Source organism: Phocoena sinus, chromosome 5, assembly GCF_008692025.1.
Source record: "Phocoena sinus isolate mPhoSin1 chromosome 5, mPhoSin1.pri, whole genome shotgun sequence".
In the NCBI taxonomy this organism is placed as follows: Eukaryota; Metazoa; Chordata; class Mammalia; order Artiodactyla; family Phocoenidae; genus Phocoena; species Phocoena sinus.
In genome coordinates this window covers 1,240,723-1,258,289 of record NC_045767.1, presented here as the reverse complement: position 1 = coordinate 1,258,289, position 17,567 = coordinate 1,240,723, and the positions used below count along the sequence as shown (strand labels likewise).

At 47.1% G+C, this 17,567-nt stretch overlaps 1 protein-coding gene across 1 annotated transcript in view; it reads left to right on the top strand.

Annotated features, from left to right (window-relative positions):
* The window catches only part of LOC116754523 (DNA polymerase nu-like), a 114,780-nt gene that overhangs the window by 78,414 nt on the left and 18,799 nt on the right, over nt 1–17,567 (top strand). Inside the window, 1 exon segment of the mRNA XM_032633224.1 lies at nt 13,967–14,049. Coding sequence (XP_032489115.1) covers nt 13,967–14,049 — 83 coding nt within the window.

The window sequence follows — 17,567 nt, the reverse complement described above, 5'->3', positions numbered from 1 at the left end:
CCAAGGTCAGTTTTGATAAGAACGTCTTTAATAAGAACGTCTCTGTCGTCCTTTCTATACGCGTCTGTTAGGTCAGGCTTGTTACACGAGTCATTCCCATGTCCTATGTTGTTGCTAATATTGTGTGCTTGTTCTATGAGTATCAGAAAGTCGAGTCAGTCTCCCATTGTGATCATGGATTTCTCTGTCTCTCCTTAGGGTTCTGTCAATTTTTGCTTCATATTTTTGAAACTATATTAGTGGGCATATATAAACTTACAACTATTTTTTTCTGATATAAGTACAGCTGAACCAGCTTTCTTTTGGTTGGAGGGCACGTTATCTTGCAGTGGTTTTGGTTTTTTTTAATTTATTTTATTTATTCATTTATTTTTGTCTGTGTTGGGCCTTCATTGTCACACACAGGCTTTCTCTAGTTGCAACCAGTGGGGGCTACTCTTCGTTGCAGTGCGCGGGCTTCTCATTGCAGTGGCTTCTCTTGTTGCGGAGCATGGGCTCTAGGCGCACAGGCTTTGGTAGTTGTGGCACATGGGCTCAGTAGTTGTGGTTCGTGGGCTCTAGAGCACGGGCTTAGTAGTTGTGGTGCACGGGCTCAGTAGTTGTGGCTTGCAGGCTCTAGATCGCAGGCTCAGTAGTCGTGGAGCACGGGCTTAGTTGCTCTGCAGCATATGGGATCTTCCTGGAACAGGGCTCGAACCCGTGTCCCCTGCATTGGCAGGTGGATTCTTAACCACTGCACCACCAGGGAAGCCCCTAGGCAGTGTTTCTAACATGTAATCTGTTCTGCCAGTCTTTGTTTCTCAATTGGGGTATCTTTCTCATTTACATATAACTGCTGATACATTTAGGTATAAATTGCTCCTTTTAGTGTTGTTTTCTATTTGTCCTATTTTTTCTGTACTTCTTTTTCTCTCTTTTTTTGCCTTTTTTGGGCTTAAGTATTTTTTGTTATTTCATTTCCCCCTCTATTACCTTGTTAGTTATATATTCTTTCACTATTCTTTTAGAAACTATTCTAGAGACTACTACAAGCATCCTTCACTTATAAAAATGTAATATAAAGTCGTACTTTTACCCCTTCTCAGACTATATAACACTTTAACTCCATTTACCTCCCTCTCCTGCCTTTTGTACTATTGTTTTCATTTACTGTTTAATTCTGCATATATTTTGAACTACACAAAGCATTATGAGATGGTTTTGTACAGTCAAGATTCGTTTTAACTTTGCTTATAAGATCCCTTCCATTGCTCTTTATTCCTTCCTGCATATCCGTGCTTCCACATGGAGTTGTTTTTCTTCTGTCTTAGCATTTCTTTTAGTGCAGGTATTCAATTGACAAATTATCTCAGTTTTTGTTCATCCAAAACATTTTTTATTCTGCCTTTATTTTTGAGGAATATTTGTGCTGGACATAGAATTCTAGTTTGCCACATTTGAGTGTTTTTTTGTTTGTTTGTTTGTTTTTAGTATCTTTATAATTTCATTCCGTTTTTTTCTGTTTTCCATTATTTTTGTCAAGAAGTCACTGTTATTTATATTGTTGCTTTTTTGGAGGCAATCAATCATTTATTCTAGCTGTTTTATAGATTTTCTCTGTTGTTGGTTTTCAGCAGTTTTATATTATGCTTAGATGTGGTTTTCTTTGGATCTGTCTTGCTTGTGGTTCGTACTGTTCCCTTTATCTGTGGTTTTATGTCTTTCATCATCTTTGGAAACTCCTTGGTCATTATCTCTTTAAGTACTGCTTCTCTCTCCTGTCTCCTCTGCTTCTGGGACTGAGGTTACACCTACATTAGAACTTTTCACCATATTCCATGTGTCTCTTATTCTCTTTTCTGTATTCTCCATCTTTTTTCTCTACATGCCTCAGGCTGGACATTTTATCTAATCTTCAATTACTTTGTCTACCTTCCACCCAATAGCCTTTTCTACAGGCATGACCAATAGGCTGTTAAAGTTAAACCCTATTTGAGTAAACTTTTGAGTTCTTAATTTTATTTACTGTATTTTTCAGTTGTACAACCTGCCAGTTAATTAATTTCTGTAGTTTTCAATTCTTTACTTAAATTCTCAGCTCATCATCTAATCTCTGAAACATGTTAATCACAGCCACCCTAATGTCTATAACTGATAACTGCAATACCTATGTCTCCCATAGATCTGTTTGTATTGTTTCTCTCTTGGTTTTTAGTCATTTGATCTTGTTTCCTGGGATGCCAGGTGATTTTGGATCAAATAGTGTGAATGAAAATGAGAGGTTACAGCTATGAATAGTGTTATCTTCCTCAAAAGATGGTATAGTCCTGCTTCTGGCAGACAGTCAGACTGAGGGCAGATTGCCTTAGTCCAATCATGGGTTGATCCATTGGGAAGATGAGCTTCAGTCTTTGTGAAAGCTAGTAAATTTCAAGATCACATTTTCCCCTAGAGTACCAAGGATCCTTTCTTTTTTCTTTAAAGATTTATTTATTTATTTTTAGTTTTTATTTTTGGCTGCGTCAGGTCTTCATTGTGGCACGCGGGATCTTCATTGCAGTGCACAGGCTTCTCTCTAGTTGTGGCATGTGGGTTTTCTTTTCTGTAGTTGCAGCGTGCAGGCTCTCTAGTTGAGGCGCACGAGCTCAGTAGTTGCGGCGTGTGGGCTTAGTTGTCCCAAGGCCTGTGGGATCTTAGTTCCCTGACCAGGGATCAAACCCTCATCCCCTGCATTGTAAGACAGATTCTTTACCACTGGACCACCAGGGAAGTCCTGGATCCTTTTTTTTGATAAGCCCTGAGCCTCAAGTTGTTCTCTAGTCCCATAGACTTCAGGAAGGTAAAATCAGCCTTTCAACTATCACTTCAAAATCAGCAAATTCCTCAAGGGAGAGTGTGGCCCCAAACATCAGGCTTACATTTCTACATGTTCCTTTCTCTGAAGCCATAGCCTTTCAAGTTCCTACTGCCTTGGGCTTGTTTCTTACTGTTCTCTCATGCCTTCAAACAGATGCTTTTTGATATTTTCTCCAGCAATTATAATTGCTCTACATGGAAATTCATCTACAACACGCTAGTCTGCCACTACCAAAAGTAGACAACTCTCCAGATTGTTTAAAAATTATATGTTTAAAACTTGTTTTTATGCTTTTTGCCCTATTTATTTCTTAGCTCATTCACTCACTAAATACTTATTGAATATTTTCTGTGTTCCAATCACTGTCTTAGGTGCTAGGGTAAATACTCATGTTCTTTTGTTCATCCTTTGATTACTTAAAATGATCAATATTTACACCTTCTTTCTAATAAAACACATAATTTAGCATGTCCTTATGTCCCTTTAATATCCCCTTTCCACGCCACTCCTATGTTAACATTGTCTAGAGTTTCTGTCTTGCAGTTACAGATTTCTCTGTTTCATTTGATCTGAGCTTTTTTGAGAAAAAGAAAAGCCAACAATGAACCTGCCAAAATATTGTATTCCCCTTACCTCCCAGATCTCTTATAGCAACTCCTGCAGTTGTTTATTTTATTATGGAATACTCCTTCTGAAGTTTTCTCTGAGGAGCTTTGCATGGCAAACTTTCCCACCCATCAGGTGTTTATCAAGTTCAGTTTCCTGAAGAAGTTCTTTCTGGAGCCTCTGCCCTGTTCCATCTGGACTGATTGCCCTCTAGGCCTGGCGTGTACCGTCAGCCTGTGCTTCTCCTCACCATCCTCCGGGGCCCCTCTGCTCCTCTGCTGTACTGGACTCCCTTTCTTGGGTTACTCCGTTGTCTTGGTGGAGCATATCCTTATTTGGCTCCCTCAGAAATGGTACATGGAAGGTTAATTTTTAGAGAACTTACCTGTCTGAAAATGTCTCACATTTGGTTGATAATTTGGCTGAGGACAGAAATCTATGTTGGAGATGGTTTTCCTTCCGATTTCTGAAGGCAGTGTTCCATTATAACATTTAGTGGGGGGTTTTTTCTTCATTTGCTAGAAGTTTTTCTTAACAGGTCTTTTCCAAGGTCTGTCTCTTGCAAAAAGAGAAGTTACCATGTACAGCTCTCTGCTAACTAATGTGTAAGTTTTAATGATATAAATGATTTTCTAGGAAAATATAAATTACCTACAAGGATCCGAGAAAAGGCAGAAAGCCCAAAAGACCGATAACCTTTTCAGAGGAAACAGAAAAAGGAGGAAGAACTGAAGTTCCACAAACATCAAAAGAAAAAAGCATCCAGGCCAAACAGTGCCTTCAAACCTGCAAAGGATGGATGATTCCTGTGGTTTAAGCTGGTCCTCAGGCCCAGAACATGGAACAGCCCCACCCTTCTCTCTTTGGCTGGTCAGGGGAGTTGTTTCAGGAAGGCAGGGTGGCCGCCTGTAGGAAAGCGGGTTGGCAGAGTCAAAGGCAAGCCCACGACAGGGTCTTCCGGCTCCTTTCTGTCCACTGCATCGCCGCCCAGTTCACAACCGCAACCGTAACAGCAAGTCTGCCTCTGGAAAGCAGCCTGTTACTCCTGTTTTCTCCAGTCGCCGGCACAGGAACTGGGTGCTGCTTTCACCCCAGGGACAGAATTCACAGAGAGTGGCTGCCTGTGGTTGTGAGGGCTGCACGTTCTCTCTTGACAGTGTTTGCCCGGCCCTTTCTAGCTTTGGGATAATCCCCTTTCACCGAGGAAACAAAAGCAATAAGGAGCCTGTGTCCCTGGGCTCTCCCGTGTCTGCGGCCTCTGGGTGGGGGAGGGGGGCCATGTCTGTGCTGGGTCGGCCTTGACCAAAGAGCCTGGCTGTTGGGGGGTGGGGCAGGGAGCTGGGGGAGCGGAGACACTCCCTCGGTGGCACTGAAGCAGTCGGGCTCTTCCGTAGGCTTGGGGGCCACCTGCAGCTGCCGCTGCCCTGTCACACATCTCGGGCCACTGCTCCCAGGAGACAACCAGGTGGGACCTTAGAAGGGGACACCTGGGAGCCCATTCCTTCCAAGCCGGTCTGCTCTCCCTCTGTGCCTGGGCTGTTGACCACCTCTGCTGGCCACGCCGTGGGGTGCACACTGGAGGCCTGTCCTAGCAGCCCTGATGCAGGCAGTGAGGCGCTTTGGCCTCCTTTTCCCTGTGGGATTCTGACTTACCTGCCATGGCCCCTGAGGGGCCCACTGTGAGCTTCTTGTGCTCGCGGGTGCAAAGCCGGCCCCTCTGCACTTCCTGCCCCCTCTCTACCTGGCACTCGCAGGCCCGACTGCAGTGTCTCTCCTGCTTCTCAGCTGCCCAGGGGCGGCCTCTGGCATAGCTGCAAGGTCAAGCATAGGTTTGACAAAAGATTTAGATAGAATTTTACTTACATAATTTTTGTACAGATCTCATTTCATTTTTCTATTTCTCACTAAGGAACTGGAATCCAGGCTTGGCCTCATTGAATTGGGGAACCTCTGACCTCTCACACACCCTGGCCTCTGGACCACCCATTGTGACTGCATCCAGCTGTCGTTCATGGGCCAAGGCCACGTATGGGGGGCACTTCGTTCCTCACCCCACATCCAAGTCACTGTCTCCACTCAGCTTTGTCTTCCTTTGCCAGATTCCACTCCTGTCCGTTCTTTCTCTGTCTCGGCCTCTGTCTCTCTTGTACACACACTTCTGTGCTCTTGATTCTTATTCCTTTGTTTTTTTGTTTTTGGTTTTCAAAACCTGGATCTCATTGTGTAAGCATTTTAGGGTTCATATGCTGTGGTAATCTGAATAATGGCCCCCAAAGGATATCTGCATCCTAAAGCCTGGAACCTGTGAAGGTTGCCTTATGTGGGAAAAGATCTTTGCAGCGTGATTAAGTTAATGATCCTGAGATGAGAAGGTTATCCTGGTTATCGGAGTGGGCTCTAAATGCCGTCACAGGGCCCTTGTAAGAGCCGGACGAGAGGGACTTGACACAGAGGAGAGGAGGCCCCGCGACCACGGGAGGGAGACTGGAGGGATGTGACCAAAGGCTGGGAGAAGCAAGGGATAGATTCTTCCCCTAGGGCATCCAGCAGGAGCAGCCCCTGCCGACTCCTTGATTTTGGCCCAGCGGTACTGACTTCAGACTTCTGACCCCCAGAACGGTGAGGGAATAAATAGCCCTTGTTTTAAGCCACCAAATTTGTGGCAATTCATTACAGCAGCCACAGGAAACTAATACATATGCCAACCTCTCAACGATTCTTTCAAGCTCTAGGTGTATGGAATACCTGCTCTGTATCTACTCATTAGAGGCCACTGCAGCAGGTAAATTCAATTAATGAAAAGTTTATACTTTGCTCCTGGTATGCAGTCCCGCGAGAATACAGGTGGCTTCATTCCCTGTCATTGTGTCTGAGGACAATACAAGGAGCCAGAGAAACGTGCACTTCACAGAGGCCCCCAAACTCTCCCTAAATCTGGAGCTGGTAACGGGAGACACAGTGTGCAGTCCAGTGGGTCAGAACATAGACTAAAAGCCAGGAGATCAGGACTCACCAGACATAGACTAAAAGCCAGGAGATCAGGACTCACCAGACATAGACTAAAAGCCAGGAGATCAGGACTCACCAGACATAGACTAAAAGCCAGGAGATAGGACTCACCAGACATAGACTAAAAGCCAGGAGATAGGACTCACCAGACATAGACTAAAAGCCAGGAGATCAGGACTCACCAGACATAGACTAAAAGCCAGGAGATAGGACTCACCAGACATAGACTAAAAGCCAGGAGATCAGGACTCACCAGACATAGACTAAAAGCCAGGAGATAGGACTCACCAGACATAGACTAAAAGCCAGGAGATCAGGACTCACCAGACATAGACTAAAAGCCAGGAGATCAGGACTCACCAGACATAGACTAAAAGCCAGGAGATAGGACTCACCAGACATAGACTAAAAGCCAGGAGATCAGGACTCACCAGACATAGACTAAAAGCCAGGAGATAGGACTCACCAGACATAGACTAAAAGCCAGGAGATCAGGACTCACCAGACATAGACTAAAAGCCAGGAGATAGGACTCACCAGACATAGACTAAAAGCCAGGAGATCAGAACTCACCAGACATAGACTAAAAGCCAGGAGATAGGACTCACCAGACATAGACTAAAAGCCCGGAGATAGGACTCACCAGACATAGACTAAAAGCCAGGAGATAGGACTCACCAGACATAGACTAAAAGCCACGAGATCAGGACTCACCAGACATAGACTAAAAGCCAGGAGATCAGGACTCACCAGACATAGACTAAAAGCCAGGAGATAGGACTCACCAGACGAACATTTGAATGGCTGTTTTAGTACCAGACAGTTAGGTTTCAGGGCAAGGACTATTGCCAGGGACAGAGAGGGACACTTCATAAAAGGGCCAGTTCATCAAGAAAACATAACACTTCTATATAGGGTGCATCTAATAGGACGGATTCAGAATACATGAAGCAAACCTGATGGAGCTGAGATGAAACATGCACAGATCCACAAGTCCAGCTGGAGATTTCAGCACTACTTTCTTAATACTAACAAGGACAAGGAAGGTCAGAAAGGATATGGAAGACCTGAATAACATTATCCACAATTTTACATGCACAATAAAGCATTCATCAAGATAGACCGCATGCTTGGCCACAAGACGAGTGTCAGTAAATCTAAAAGGACTGAAATCGTAGAGACTATGTTCTCTAATACAATTAGAGAAATTAAATATGGAATCAAGAACAAAAATAGGTATAGAAAGTCCCCACACATGTGGAAATAAAGATGACATTTCTAAATAACCCATAGGTCAAAGCAAAAAGTCAGAAGGGAAATTAGAAAATATTTTGAGCTAAATGAAAATGAAAACACATGTCAAAAATTTTGGGAGGCAGCTATAGAAGCACTTAGAAATTTATGACATTACATGTCTTAAGCTTCCACCTTAAGAAGCTAGAAAAATAAGAGGAATTTAAATCCTAAGTAAGTAGAAGGAAGCTAGGAGGAGTGGAAACCAATTTAATAGAAACAGAAAAATAGTTGAGAGAATCAAGGATTTTCCCACAGAAGCAGGATTTTCGAAAAGATGAGTAAAATTGGTAAACCCCTGGAGAGACTGATCAAGAAAAAGAGAGAAAACCCACAAATTACTATCAGGGGTAAAAAGGGTACATCAGGGGACTTCCCTGGCGGTCCAGTGGTTGCGATTCCGTGCTTCCACTGCAGGGGGCGCGGGTTTGATCCCCGGTGGGGGAACTAGGATCCCGCAAGCTGTGCAGCGTGGCCAAAAAAAAAAACAAAAGTACATCAGCATGATCTTTACAGATACTAAAAGAATAATGGGGAGATGTAATGAGCACGAAGACACACACACACAACAGATACGTTGATGAACTGTGGATGACGATGATTCACTGTTCAGTGCGTGGAGGTGGATCATCACAGGGTCTCCGTCCTCATCGTCCTCACGCTGAGTGATGGGCGGGGGGCGGGAGGCAGGAGAGGCAGGTACACCTACTGTAACATCACGGAGATATGTCGTAATCTCTGCCTGACTTTCCTGCTTTTTCATTTCTCTAAAGATGTTTCTATACGGCACCAATCCTTCTTCCAGCATTTGCTTCAGTTTCATAGAGGAGTTCACGTCCCGAAAGAAGTCGAAAGCAGTCTGGAATATCAGAGCCCTTCTGCCAGGTCATCTAACATCAGTTTGTTCCTGGCGCTGCTTCTTCTATGTCCTCCTCTTTGGCTGGCGCCGGTGGGGAAGCTCTCATCTTCATGGAGTTGTCTTCTGTTCACTTCTCTGGTGTGGTGTCTGTCAGCTCTTGAATTTCTCCAAGACCCGTATGTTGAAACCCTTCGCCCCCTACCTTTTTTTGCCCAGCTCACAATTTCTTTCATGACTTCCTTGGCAGACTCCATCGTAAGTCCTGTGAAGTCATACACAATACCTAGTCACAGTTTTCTCCAGCAGGATTTTATTGTTTGGGGCTTGATGGCTTTCACAGCTTTTCTGTAACAATGATGGCATCTTCAATGGTGTAACCCTTCCAGGCTGTCATGATGTTGTCTCTATCAGGGTTCCCTTCCATAGCATTGACGATCCTTTCCATAGAGCACCGTGTATAATGAGCCTCAAAGGTCCTTATGGCCCCTGATCTAGAAGCTAAATAGAGACGTTGTGTCCGGGGGCAAGTAGGCCTCTTTGACACCTTCGGGGCTGCACCCATGGAGTTCTGGGTGGCCAGGAGGGCATTGCCCAGTATCAGAAGAACTTTAAAGGCAGTCCCTTCTTGGCAAGATACTTCCTAACTTCAGGGACAAAGCATTGATGGAACCAATCCAGAAAAAGGGCTCTCACTGTCCAGGCCTTGTCCAGTCAAAAGCCTGACAGCTGCTGTTCATCGTCTCCCTTTAAGGCTCGGGGGTCAGCAGATTGATAGGTGGAGGGCGGTCCTGACCATAAGGCTGACTGCACTGGTACCAAACAGGAGTCAGCCCTTCCCTTCCTGCTGTTCACTTCTTCCTTACCGGTGAGTGCCCTTTGTGGCACCTTTTTCCAGAATAAGGCATTTCCGTCTGCATTACAAACCTGTTCAGGCAGATATCCTTTCTCCCCAGTGATTTTCTTAGCAGCGTCTAGGACCTCGTCTGCTGGCCCTTGGTCAGCAGAAGCTGCTTCTCCTGTTATCTTTTCGTGTGTAAAGCCAATCCTTTTACTAAAATTATTAAACCATCCTTTGCTGGCATTAAATTCTCCAGCTTTAGATCCTTCACCTTCCTTTTGCTTTAAGTTGTCATGTAATGACTTCACTTTTTCTCGAATCATATTAGAGTCTATATCAATCCTGCACCCACATAAAAGGTGCATTTTCAATACAAGATAAAGAGGTATTTTGCAAAAAGTCCAAGGTTTTTGCGCCTGCTGGCATAGCTGCAGCGACTACTTCACAAATTTCCTTTTCTTTTCTTACAATGGTCCTTACGCTGAATTCAGTTATCTTGAAATGGCGGCAACCACAGCTGCAGACCTCGATCTACTGGACATATCATGCAATTCAACTTTTTCTCATAACGTCACGACTTTTCTCTGCTTCTCGGGAGCACTTCCAGCAGCACTAGTGGCACTTCGTATGGGCTCCATGGTGTTACTGAAGGTTTACGATATTGCACTAAACATGATGAAAAATGTGTGAGGACCATGAGAGATCACTTCTTACTGCAATTCCCGATTTACTGGAGAGACAAACTCCCCACATGGAAATGACCAGCGTCACGGGCATTTTAAGTGGACACTTGAAACACTTAAGCTCAGCACTGCAGCAACAGGAGGAGACGAGGAAATCGTTAACGACAGCACAGGGCACACTGCAGTTCATTCACACAGGGATGATTTCATACTGCAGCTTCACGTTTGTCTGTCAACGGCCCCGTGTACGTTCTGTGTTTGTGTGCTTAAGTTTTGACAAATTTTAACATTTTATAATAGATTTGTGTCCATTTTACGGTAGTAGATGATAAACTAAATTATTATCTACATGTATTTTATGCATTCATGACCCACCTAACCTTTTCTTAATATTTTTCAATATTCAGGCTACAAAGTTCATCTCCGAGTTTTTTCTAATTGTTGCAAATCTCCAAAAAATTTTTCAATCTATTTATTGAAAAAAATATACATATAAGTGGACCCACAGAGTTGAAACCTGTGTTCTTTGAGGATCAACTATACTTTCAGAACAATGTTAAATAGTGGAGGTAGTGGGCATCCTTGCCGTGGAGCTTCCCATGATAAGAAGCTAGCTTTAGGAGTGATGTGTATTGCTTTGTAAGTTTAAGGAAGTATCCAGCTATTCCGGTTTTCTCAAGAGTTTTTACTGGGAGTAGGATTGGATTGGATTGGAGTTGGATTTTGTCACGGGGTTTTTTTCAGCAACAATGTAGATGATCATGTAGTTTTCTCCTTAGTCGTATTCATGTGGTGAATTATATTAATGGACTTCCTAACATTGAACCAGCCTTGCTTTCCTGGTATAAACTCTGCTTGGCTGTGAGGTGCTATTTTCTTAATGTGGAGTTGGACTCTGTTTGCAAATATTCTATTTAAGATTATTACATCAATCAGTATTCATAAATTTTATATTTTGAATAAATTTTAAGATTTTTAAAGAAAAAAATCAATATTCATGGGCAGTATAAGTCTATAATTTTCCTTTTTTATGCTATCTTTATCATGTTTTGGTATAACTGTTATACTTTCTTAATAAAATTAATTTGGAAGTTTTTGTTCATCTTCTGCACTCTGCAACAATTTGCACAGCGTGGGGACTCTCTGGTCTCTAAGGTTTGATAGAATTCTCCTTTGAAACCATCTGAGCCTGGTGTTTTTGTGGGATAGTTCCCTAATAATTTTCTCTATTTCTTCTATAGACATTGGTCTGTTTAACTTTCATCTCTACTGGAGTCAGTTTTTATAACTGTGTTTTCTTAAGAAATTGTCCGTTTCACCTGGGTTTTAAAATGTACTTATATAGCATTGTACAAAATAACTTTTAAGGTTTTTTTTTTAACTTCCTACATATCTGCTGCTACTTTCCCCCGTTGTTGCTTATCTTGTATATCTGTGTTTTTGCCCTTTTGATTAAGCTAGCTAATGGTTTATTTATTTTCTGTAAGAACCAGGATTTTTATTTACTAATGATCTGTTTTGCTGTTCTCTAGTTAATTTCTTTTCCTCATTAATTTCTGCTCCCATCTTTTTTCTAGCTTTATTATTTCACTCCTTGTGTATTCTTTTGACTTTCTTGTTTTTTTCCCTTGTGTTTATTTAATTCATATACTTTTATTCTGTCATTTTGATTAATATAGGCATTTAGGGTTATGAAATTTCCTCACTGTTTTAATGTAATCCATTGGTTCTGACATAGGGTGTTTTCATTAGAAACTATGTGATTTCTGTTTATATTTCTCTTCAATCAAAAGTTGACTGATAGAAGTGTTTTCTGATTTATTTCTAGCTAGATGGGCTTTGGGGATTTTGTTTTTGTCTTTGATTTCTAGTTTTCTTATACTGTGATCAGAGTGTTATTTTAATATTCCTACTATGTGCGGCCTTTTGAGGTTTTTTGTGTGCCCTGGTGCATGATGTGTTATTGTGTGTGTGCCCCATGTGCTCAAGGAGAAAGCATGTTCTCTGTTATTGGAACATGATGTCCGATATATGTCCCTAGCATCTATTCATTCTGTCACACTTTGGTTCTGGGAAGAAGCAAGTCCCAGGAGAGTTAATGCTGCTTCCTCAGACAACTTTCCAGCCCCGGATAGAGCTAAGGGGGTCCCTAGTGTGGTTTGGTTGAGGGGCACCTGCTCCAAAATGCTTCCCTTGTCCCCTCCCTGCAGTGTCGCCAGACCCATTTGTTTGGGCCAAGCCCTCATCTGCCGTCACTGCGGGTGGCCCTGAGCAGGTAACGGGGAAGCTAGTCTTACGTAAGCTTTTCAGCAGTGTCTTTCCTGAGCAGGTTTGGAGCGCCTGTGGGAGTTCAGTGAGGACCAAGGGTGGCTGGTGACATAGGGGTTGACACACATTTGTTCTGGGCTTGGGTGCATTTTGGTGTTTTGCTTCTTATCTAAATACAGCTGTTGACAATACCAAGTTCAAGGGTGGGATTTTAAAACGTGGGCAAAATAGCTTAACACAGAAGGAAAAGGACAAAAAGAAATGCATCAGTACTTTAAAATCAGGCGGTAAGATGAATGAACTCTAGGACATCAGTGAGAATGGTGAAGCAGGCAGCTCTGAGGGCCTGTCCACCCACAGAAGCATCCACAAATCGAGCAAAAACGGTCAGAACCAACTTTGCCAGAACGCCGAGAAACAGTCAGCAGTTCACAGCAGCCAAGCAAGTTCTGAATCAAGAAAAAAGCCGCTGAAAACAGTTAGGAGGGCTCTGTGCTGTTTTCACTCGGCCCACACCACTCCCACGACTCAGCCGCCTCCTGCCCAGAGTGGGACCCTGTCCCTGCTTCCAGGCACAGACCTTACTCGCAAAGAGTAGTGTTTGTCTGTTCTAACTCGGCTGGGGGCTGCCTGAAGGACTGACACGGGCATTGTTTCCCCATCTCGGAACTGTCTCCAGTCAGAAAAGTGGCCGCGTTGCTGGAAAACATCCTAAGGTCAACCACAAAAGACCTCAGTCGAGGCAAATAACAGAGCCTGAAAGCTTGGGAGGAGAAGCTGGGGAGAGAGGGTCTTTGAGAAATAGGGCATTCAAAGCCACGTGCATACCGGGAAATCTAGAAGCCGCATGCAGGCCCGGGGCAGCCCATACACCCCAAATCCCTGCACAGATCCTCAGCTTCACCCCGTGGCCACGAGTGGAGGCCAGCCCTGCAGGAGGGCCCAGCACAGGGCTGCCCACAGAGGTTGGACAGGCTCCTTTTTCTTCCTTTTCTTTCTCTCTGTCTCTGCTGATCTGACGTGCTCACTCCATCAGGGAGACTTGGGGTGTGCGCACGGCTAGGCGAGGATGGCCCAGCAAGGAGGAGGGGCCCTGGGTGCCCGCCGGCCCCTGTGCTTCTCAGGCTCAGCTTTAATCTTTGGAGAGTGGCACGACTGCACGCTGCCGGATGTGGAGTTGGTTCTTATTCTGTCTGAACGCCAGGACAGGGCCCTTCCTTCTGTAGGAGGCAAGGCACAGGCTGCTCATCCAATCCTGCAGGAGGCCCGGAAGCAGCCACTACTGCAGCAACCACAGGCAGGCCCCAGGCCCCAGGCCTCCTCCTGTCTGCCTGGTACTCCGGTGGTGGAGCCACTTTTTGGGTTTGGGGTGTGGATACCCCAGAACCTGGCTGGCATCTGTTCGGAGGGGCCAGACTGACACGGACGCTTTAGATGCTGACTGTCTCCCCTACCGTACTACAGGCCTGACCTTGAAGTGGTTCTTGGGGTGTGAGGGGATGTGTGTGGTTTGGACCCTTGACCTCCTCAGACAGGTGCCAACGTACCTGACGACGTGCCATCTTTCCACGTAGGAAGGACATTTCCCCAGAGCGCGTGACACACGCAGACAGAGAGCAGACCAAGAAGGTGGTGTACTCGGTGGTCTATGGAGCAGGTAGGCTGGGGGTGGGCCTGAGGCCTTGGTGTCACCTGTAGGCCAGACGGAGGTGGCTCTGGTTGTGTACCTGCATTGAAATGTGGCTGTGACTTACAGAAATCACTCTCAGCCCACGGAACTCATCTTGTGCATCCCTGTGTGCCGCTGTTTACACACATGTTGATGGTATTTGTGATGCACCAGACACCAGTCAGACCACTCACGCCCTTAACCCTCAGGGCTCCCAGCAACCTTTGCACGGAGAGTAGACGTGCAGAAGTGAGGGCCGACCAAAGCCTTCCCCAACCCCACATCACACCACCTGCTGGGGGCCACTCCTGTGCTTTGAGATGCTCCAGGAGCCCTTGTCGTCACCCTATTCCCCTCCCCTTTTCCAGCCCCAGGACCCAAGGCAGAGCAACCTGCTCCCCTCCCCTCTCCCACCCTTTCCTCTCCCTTCCTGACCGTGGGCTCTCCGGGCTTTTTAAATTCTTTCTCCCTCTAGGTTTCGCTGCGTCGGTGGGCCTGATGCCTCTCGGGAGTTGAGGGAGGGGGTCAGGAGAGGCTGTGGCCTGGCAGCCAGGCCTGTGTAGGCCCCTCCTGGATCAGTTCCACTTCGAGGAGCAGGGCTTGTGTAAAGACACGGAGAAGAGGGTCCCTCCCCGCCGTAGGAACCCTGTGTCCGTTCAGGGAAGAGCTGCCAGCGCAAAACCCTGGGCAAACGTGTAGTCAGCTACAGGTAGGAGCCACCTCGGGCTTCTCCAGTGTGGCTGCGGTGCCGTGTGACCTGCTTCCAAAGCGCCTCTTCCCGGACCGTGAGTGACTGACCCGCTTATGATGAGGCTGGAACCCGCTTCAAACCTGCCAGGGCTGTGGTCTCAGCCGGGACTCGGGCAGGGGCGCTTTAGCTCCAGTCTCTGGCCGGCAGGCCTCCCCCGCTGTCCCCGCTACCCAGTGCACCCAGAGCCAGTCTTTGCTTCTGTCGGTCTGGCACCTTCTAGAGTATTCACTCTGTTGTTTTCTGGGGAAGAAAAGAGCTCCACTTTGTAAATAAGCAATGAGTTATTAGCCGCTGCTTTGAGCCCTAACGCTGACAGGGTTCCCACCCCGGGCCTCGTGTCTGCCGCTCCCGTCGCCACCTGACAGCCGGGCTTCTGTGCACCTGTCGGGCTGCGTCTGCCTCGTGCGTGAAGTGGGGCCTTCGTCTCCTGAAGGGCCGGGCGTCCTGGGCTGCTGGGGCCCTTTGGAAACTCAGCAGAGAAGCCTTCAACCGCCTGGCTCCTGTGGGTTACAATGCTGTGATTTCACCTAAACACGAGGGGTCTGGAAGCGGCTGCTCTGGGTGCTGGGGGCACATGGCCCCAGCCTGGCTTCGGGGTCGTGGTCATTGTGAGGATGACAAAAGGCCGTAGAGGGAGAGCAGGACCGGGACAAGCGAGAAGACTTACCCCCAGCCCGCGGGCAGCCTGATCCCCACGCCTGCCTCAGCCCCTCTCCCCAGGGCTTGGGAGCCGCCAGGCCTCTGCCACCAGAGACCTGTCCCCCCGGAAATGGGAGTGCCTGCCCGCCTGCAGGCCTCGGCCCGGAGCGCAGGCCCGGGGCTCACCGCTGCCCTCAGCCCACTGGACGCAGCCGCCTGCCCAGCACTGTGCCCCCCCAGGCCCGCTGGCAGCAGAAACCCCTGCTCCTCCCGTCCTGCCCTGAGCTCCTGCTACTCTTAGAGTCAGCGTGACCCTTGACTCTAAGGATTCCTCGCTGCGCATCTTAAGCTCACTCCACGTCCCGTCGCCAGTGCGTGCCGAGTGCCGGGCTCCAGGCCTCCTGCTCCGAGGGGCCGACGCTTGTCCAATGAGACACACGAGCAGGCCTGCGGGGATGGCACTGAGTGATTGGCGACGTCCAGCATGAGTGCTGAGCCCAGGGGAGGCCCCTCGCCAGGCCGGGCTGAGTTTTAAAGGATGTGCAGGAGCCGGTCAGGCCTGTGCCAGCATCCCTGGAGGGCCACGAGTGCCGGGCTCTCACGAGGCCCTGGAGCTGTAAACAAGAGTGAGAAGCTGTTATAGTTCAGCATGGGGCAAAGAGCACGTGGAGGAAAGGGAGTGAAGGTTTCCTTCCTAAACTTAAAATTGCACCACACACACACACACACACACACACACACACACACACACACACACACGAGGCAATTAGCCCTCTGTGGGGAAAGCCAAACTGTATGTTCACATGGGACCTATGAGGTGGGGTACCTCGCGCTCCCACCAAGGGGATCCGTGCTCCCAGGGGTGCACCTGCGGAGACAGGCCTGCATTTTCACAACTGAAACAGCAGGAACCTGATCAGTTGAATCAAAGTGTGAAGGGAAGTTGTGTCGGAAGTGGGGACCCATGAACACGAAGCATGGAACAGAAGCCCTCACAGAGCCAAACATTGTCCTACTTGGGGGGCAGGGGCACGGTGGCCTTAGAGTGTGACAGACCCCCCGGCAAGGGCATGGGGGATAAGGACCGGGGCCTGGAGAAGTGACCAGACCCTCAGTCTCCGGCTCAGCCCATCTCTGCTTCTCTCAGAGTTGCCACATCACCGGCTTCTCTCGGAAGCAGGCTTTCTTCCTGTGCAGAGACCTTGGGATATCCCAACAGCTCTACAGAGGAAGGGAAAGGAATTCCTTCTCAGCCGTAGACACAGAAGGAGAAATGTGACTTCCGGCAGTGGCCATGGCACTCCGATCAGACCACCCTCCCACAGATATCAACTAGAAAGTATGCTAAAGTATAATAAACAACTACCTAAAGGTACTGAAAAGTGACCAAAAGCAGACAGAAATTGGAGGTGGGTTAACACTTGGAAGGAAGGAATAGCACAGGGTGAGTTTGCCGTTTTGTAGCTCTTCACCTGAAGGCAAGCCTCTGTCCGTGTTGTGTGTGGCTAAAACTCCGACAGAAATCCAGGGTCTTACTGGCTTCAAGAAGCAGAGGGCAGGGGCTTCCTTGGTGGCACAGTGGTTAAGAATCCACCTGACAATGCAGGGGACATGGGTTCAAGCCCCGGTCCAGGAAGATCCCACATACCACGGAGCAACTAAGCCTGTGCGACACAACTACTGAGCCCACATGCCACAACTACTGAAGCCCATGCACCTAGAGCCCATGCTCTACAACAAGAGAAGCCAGTGCAATGAGAAGCCCACGCACCACAATAAAGAGTAGCCCCTGCTCGCCACAACTAGAGAAAGCCTGCGCGCAGCAACAAAGACCGAAAGTAGCCAAAAATAAAAATTAATTAATTAATTGGGGAAAATAAAAGGCAGAGGAAAGAGGTCAGGGCAGCCAGTGAATCTGGAAAGTGAAGGGAAAAATCTCAGAAAGAGGAGAGTCAAAGGAGAACCCCGAATTCTGGGCCTGAGCTCTGCCCAGATCTCTGGCTGACCCCTGAATGTGTGTGAAAAGGGCAGACTTCAAACAGCCCAGCTACTGCTGAAAGGCCTGATGCGCGCTTTCAGCTGCTGCTGACTGCAGGGGGACAAAGTTTGAAGTTTT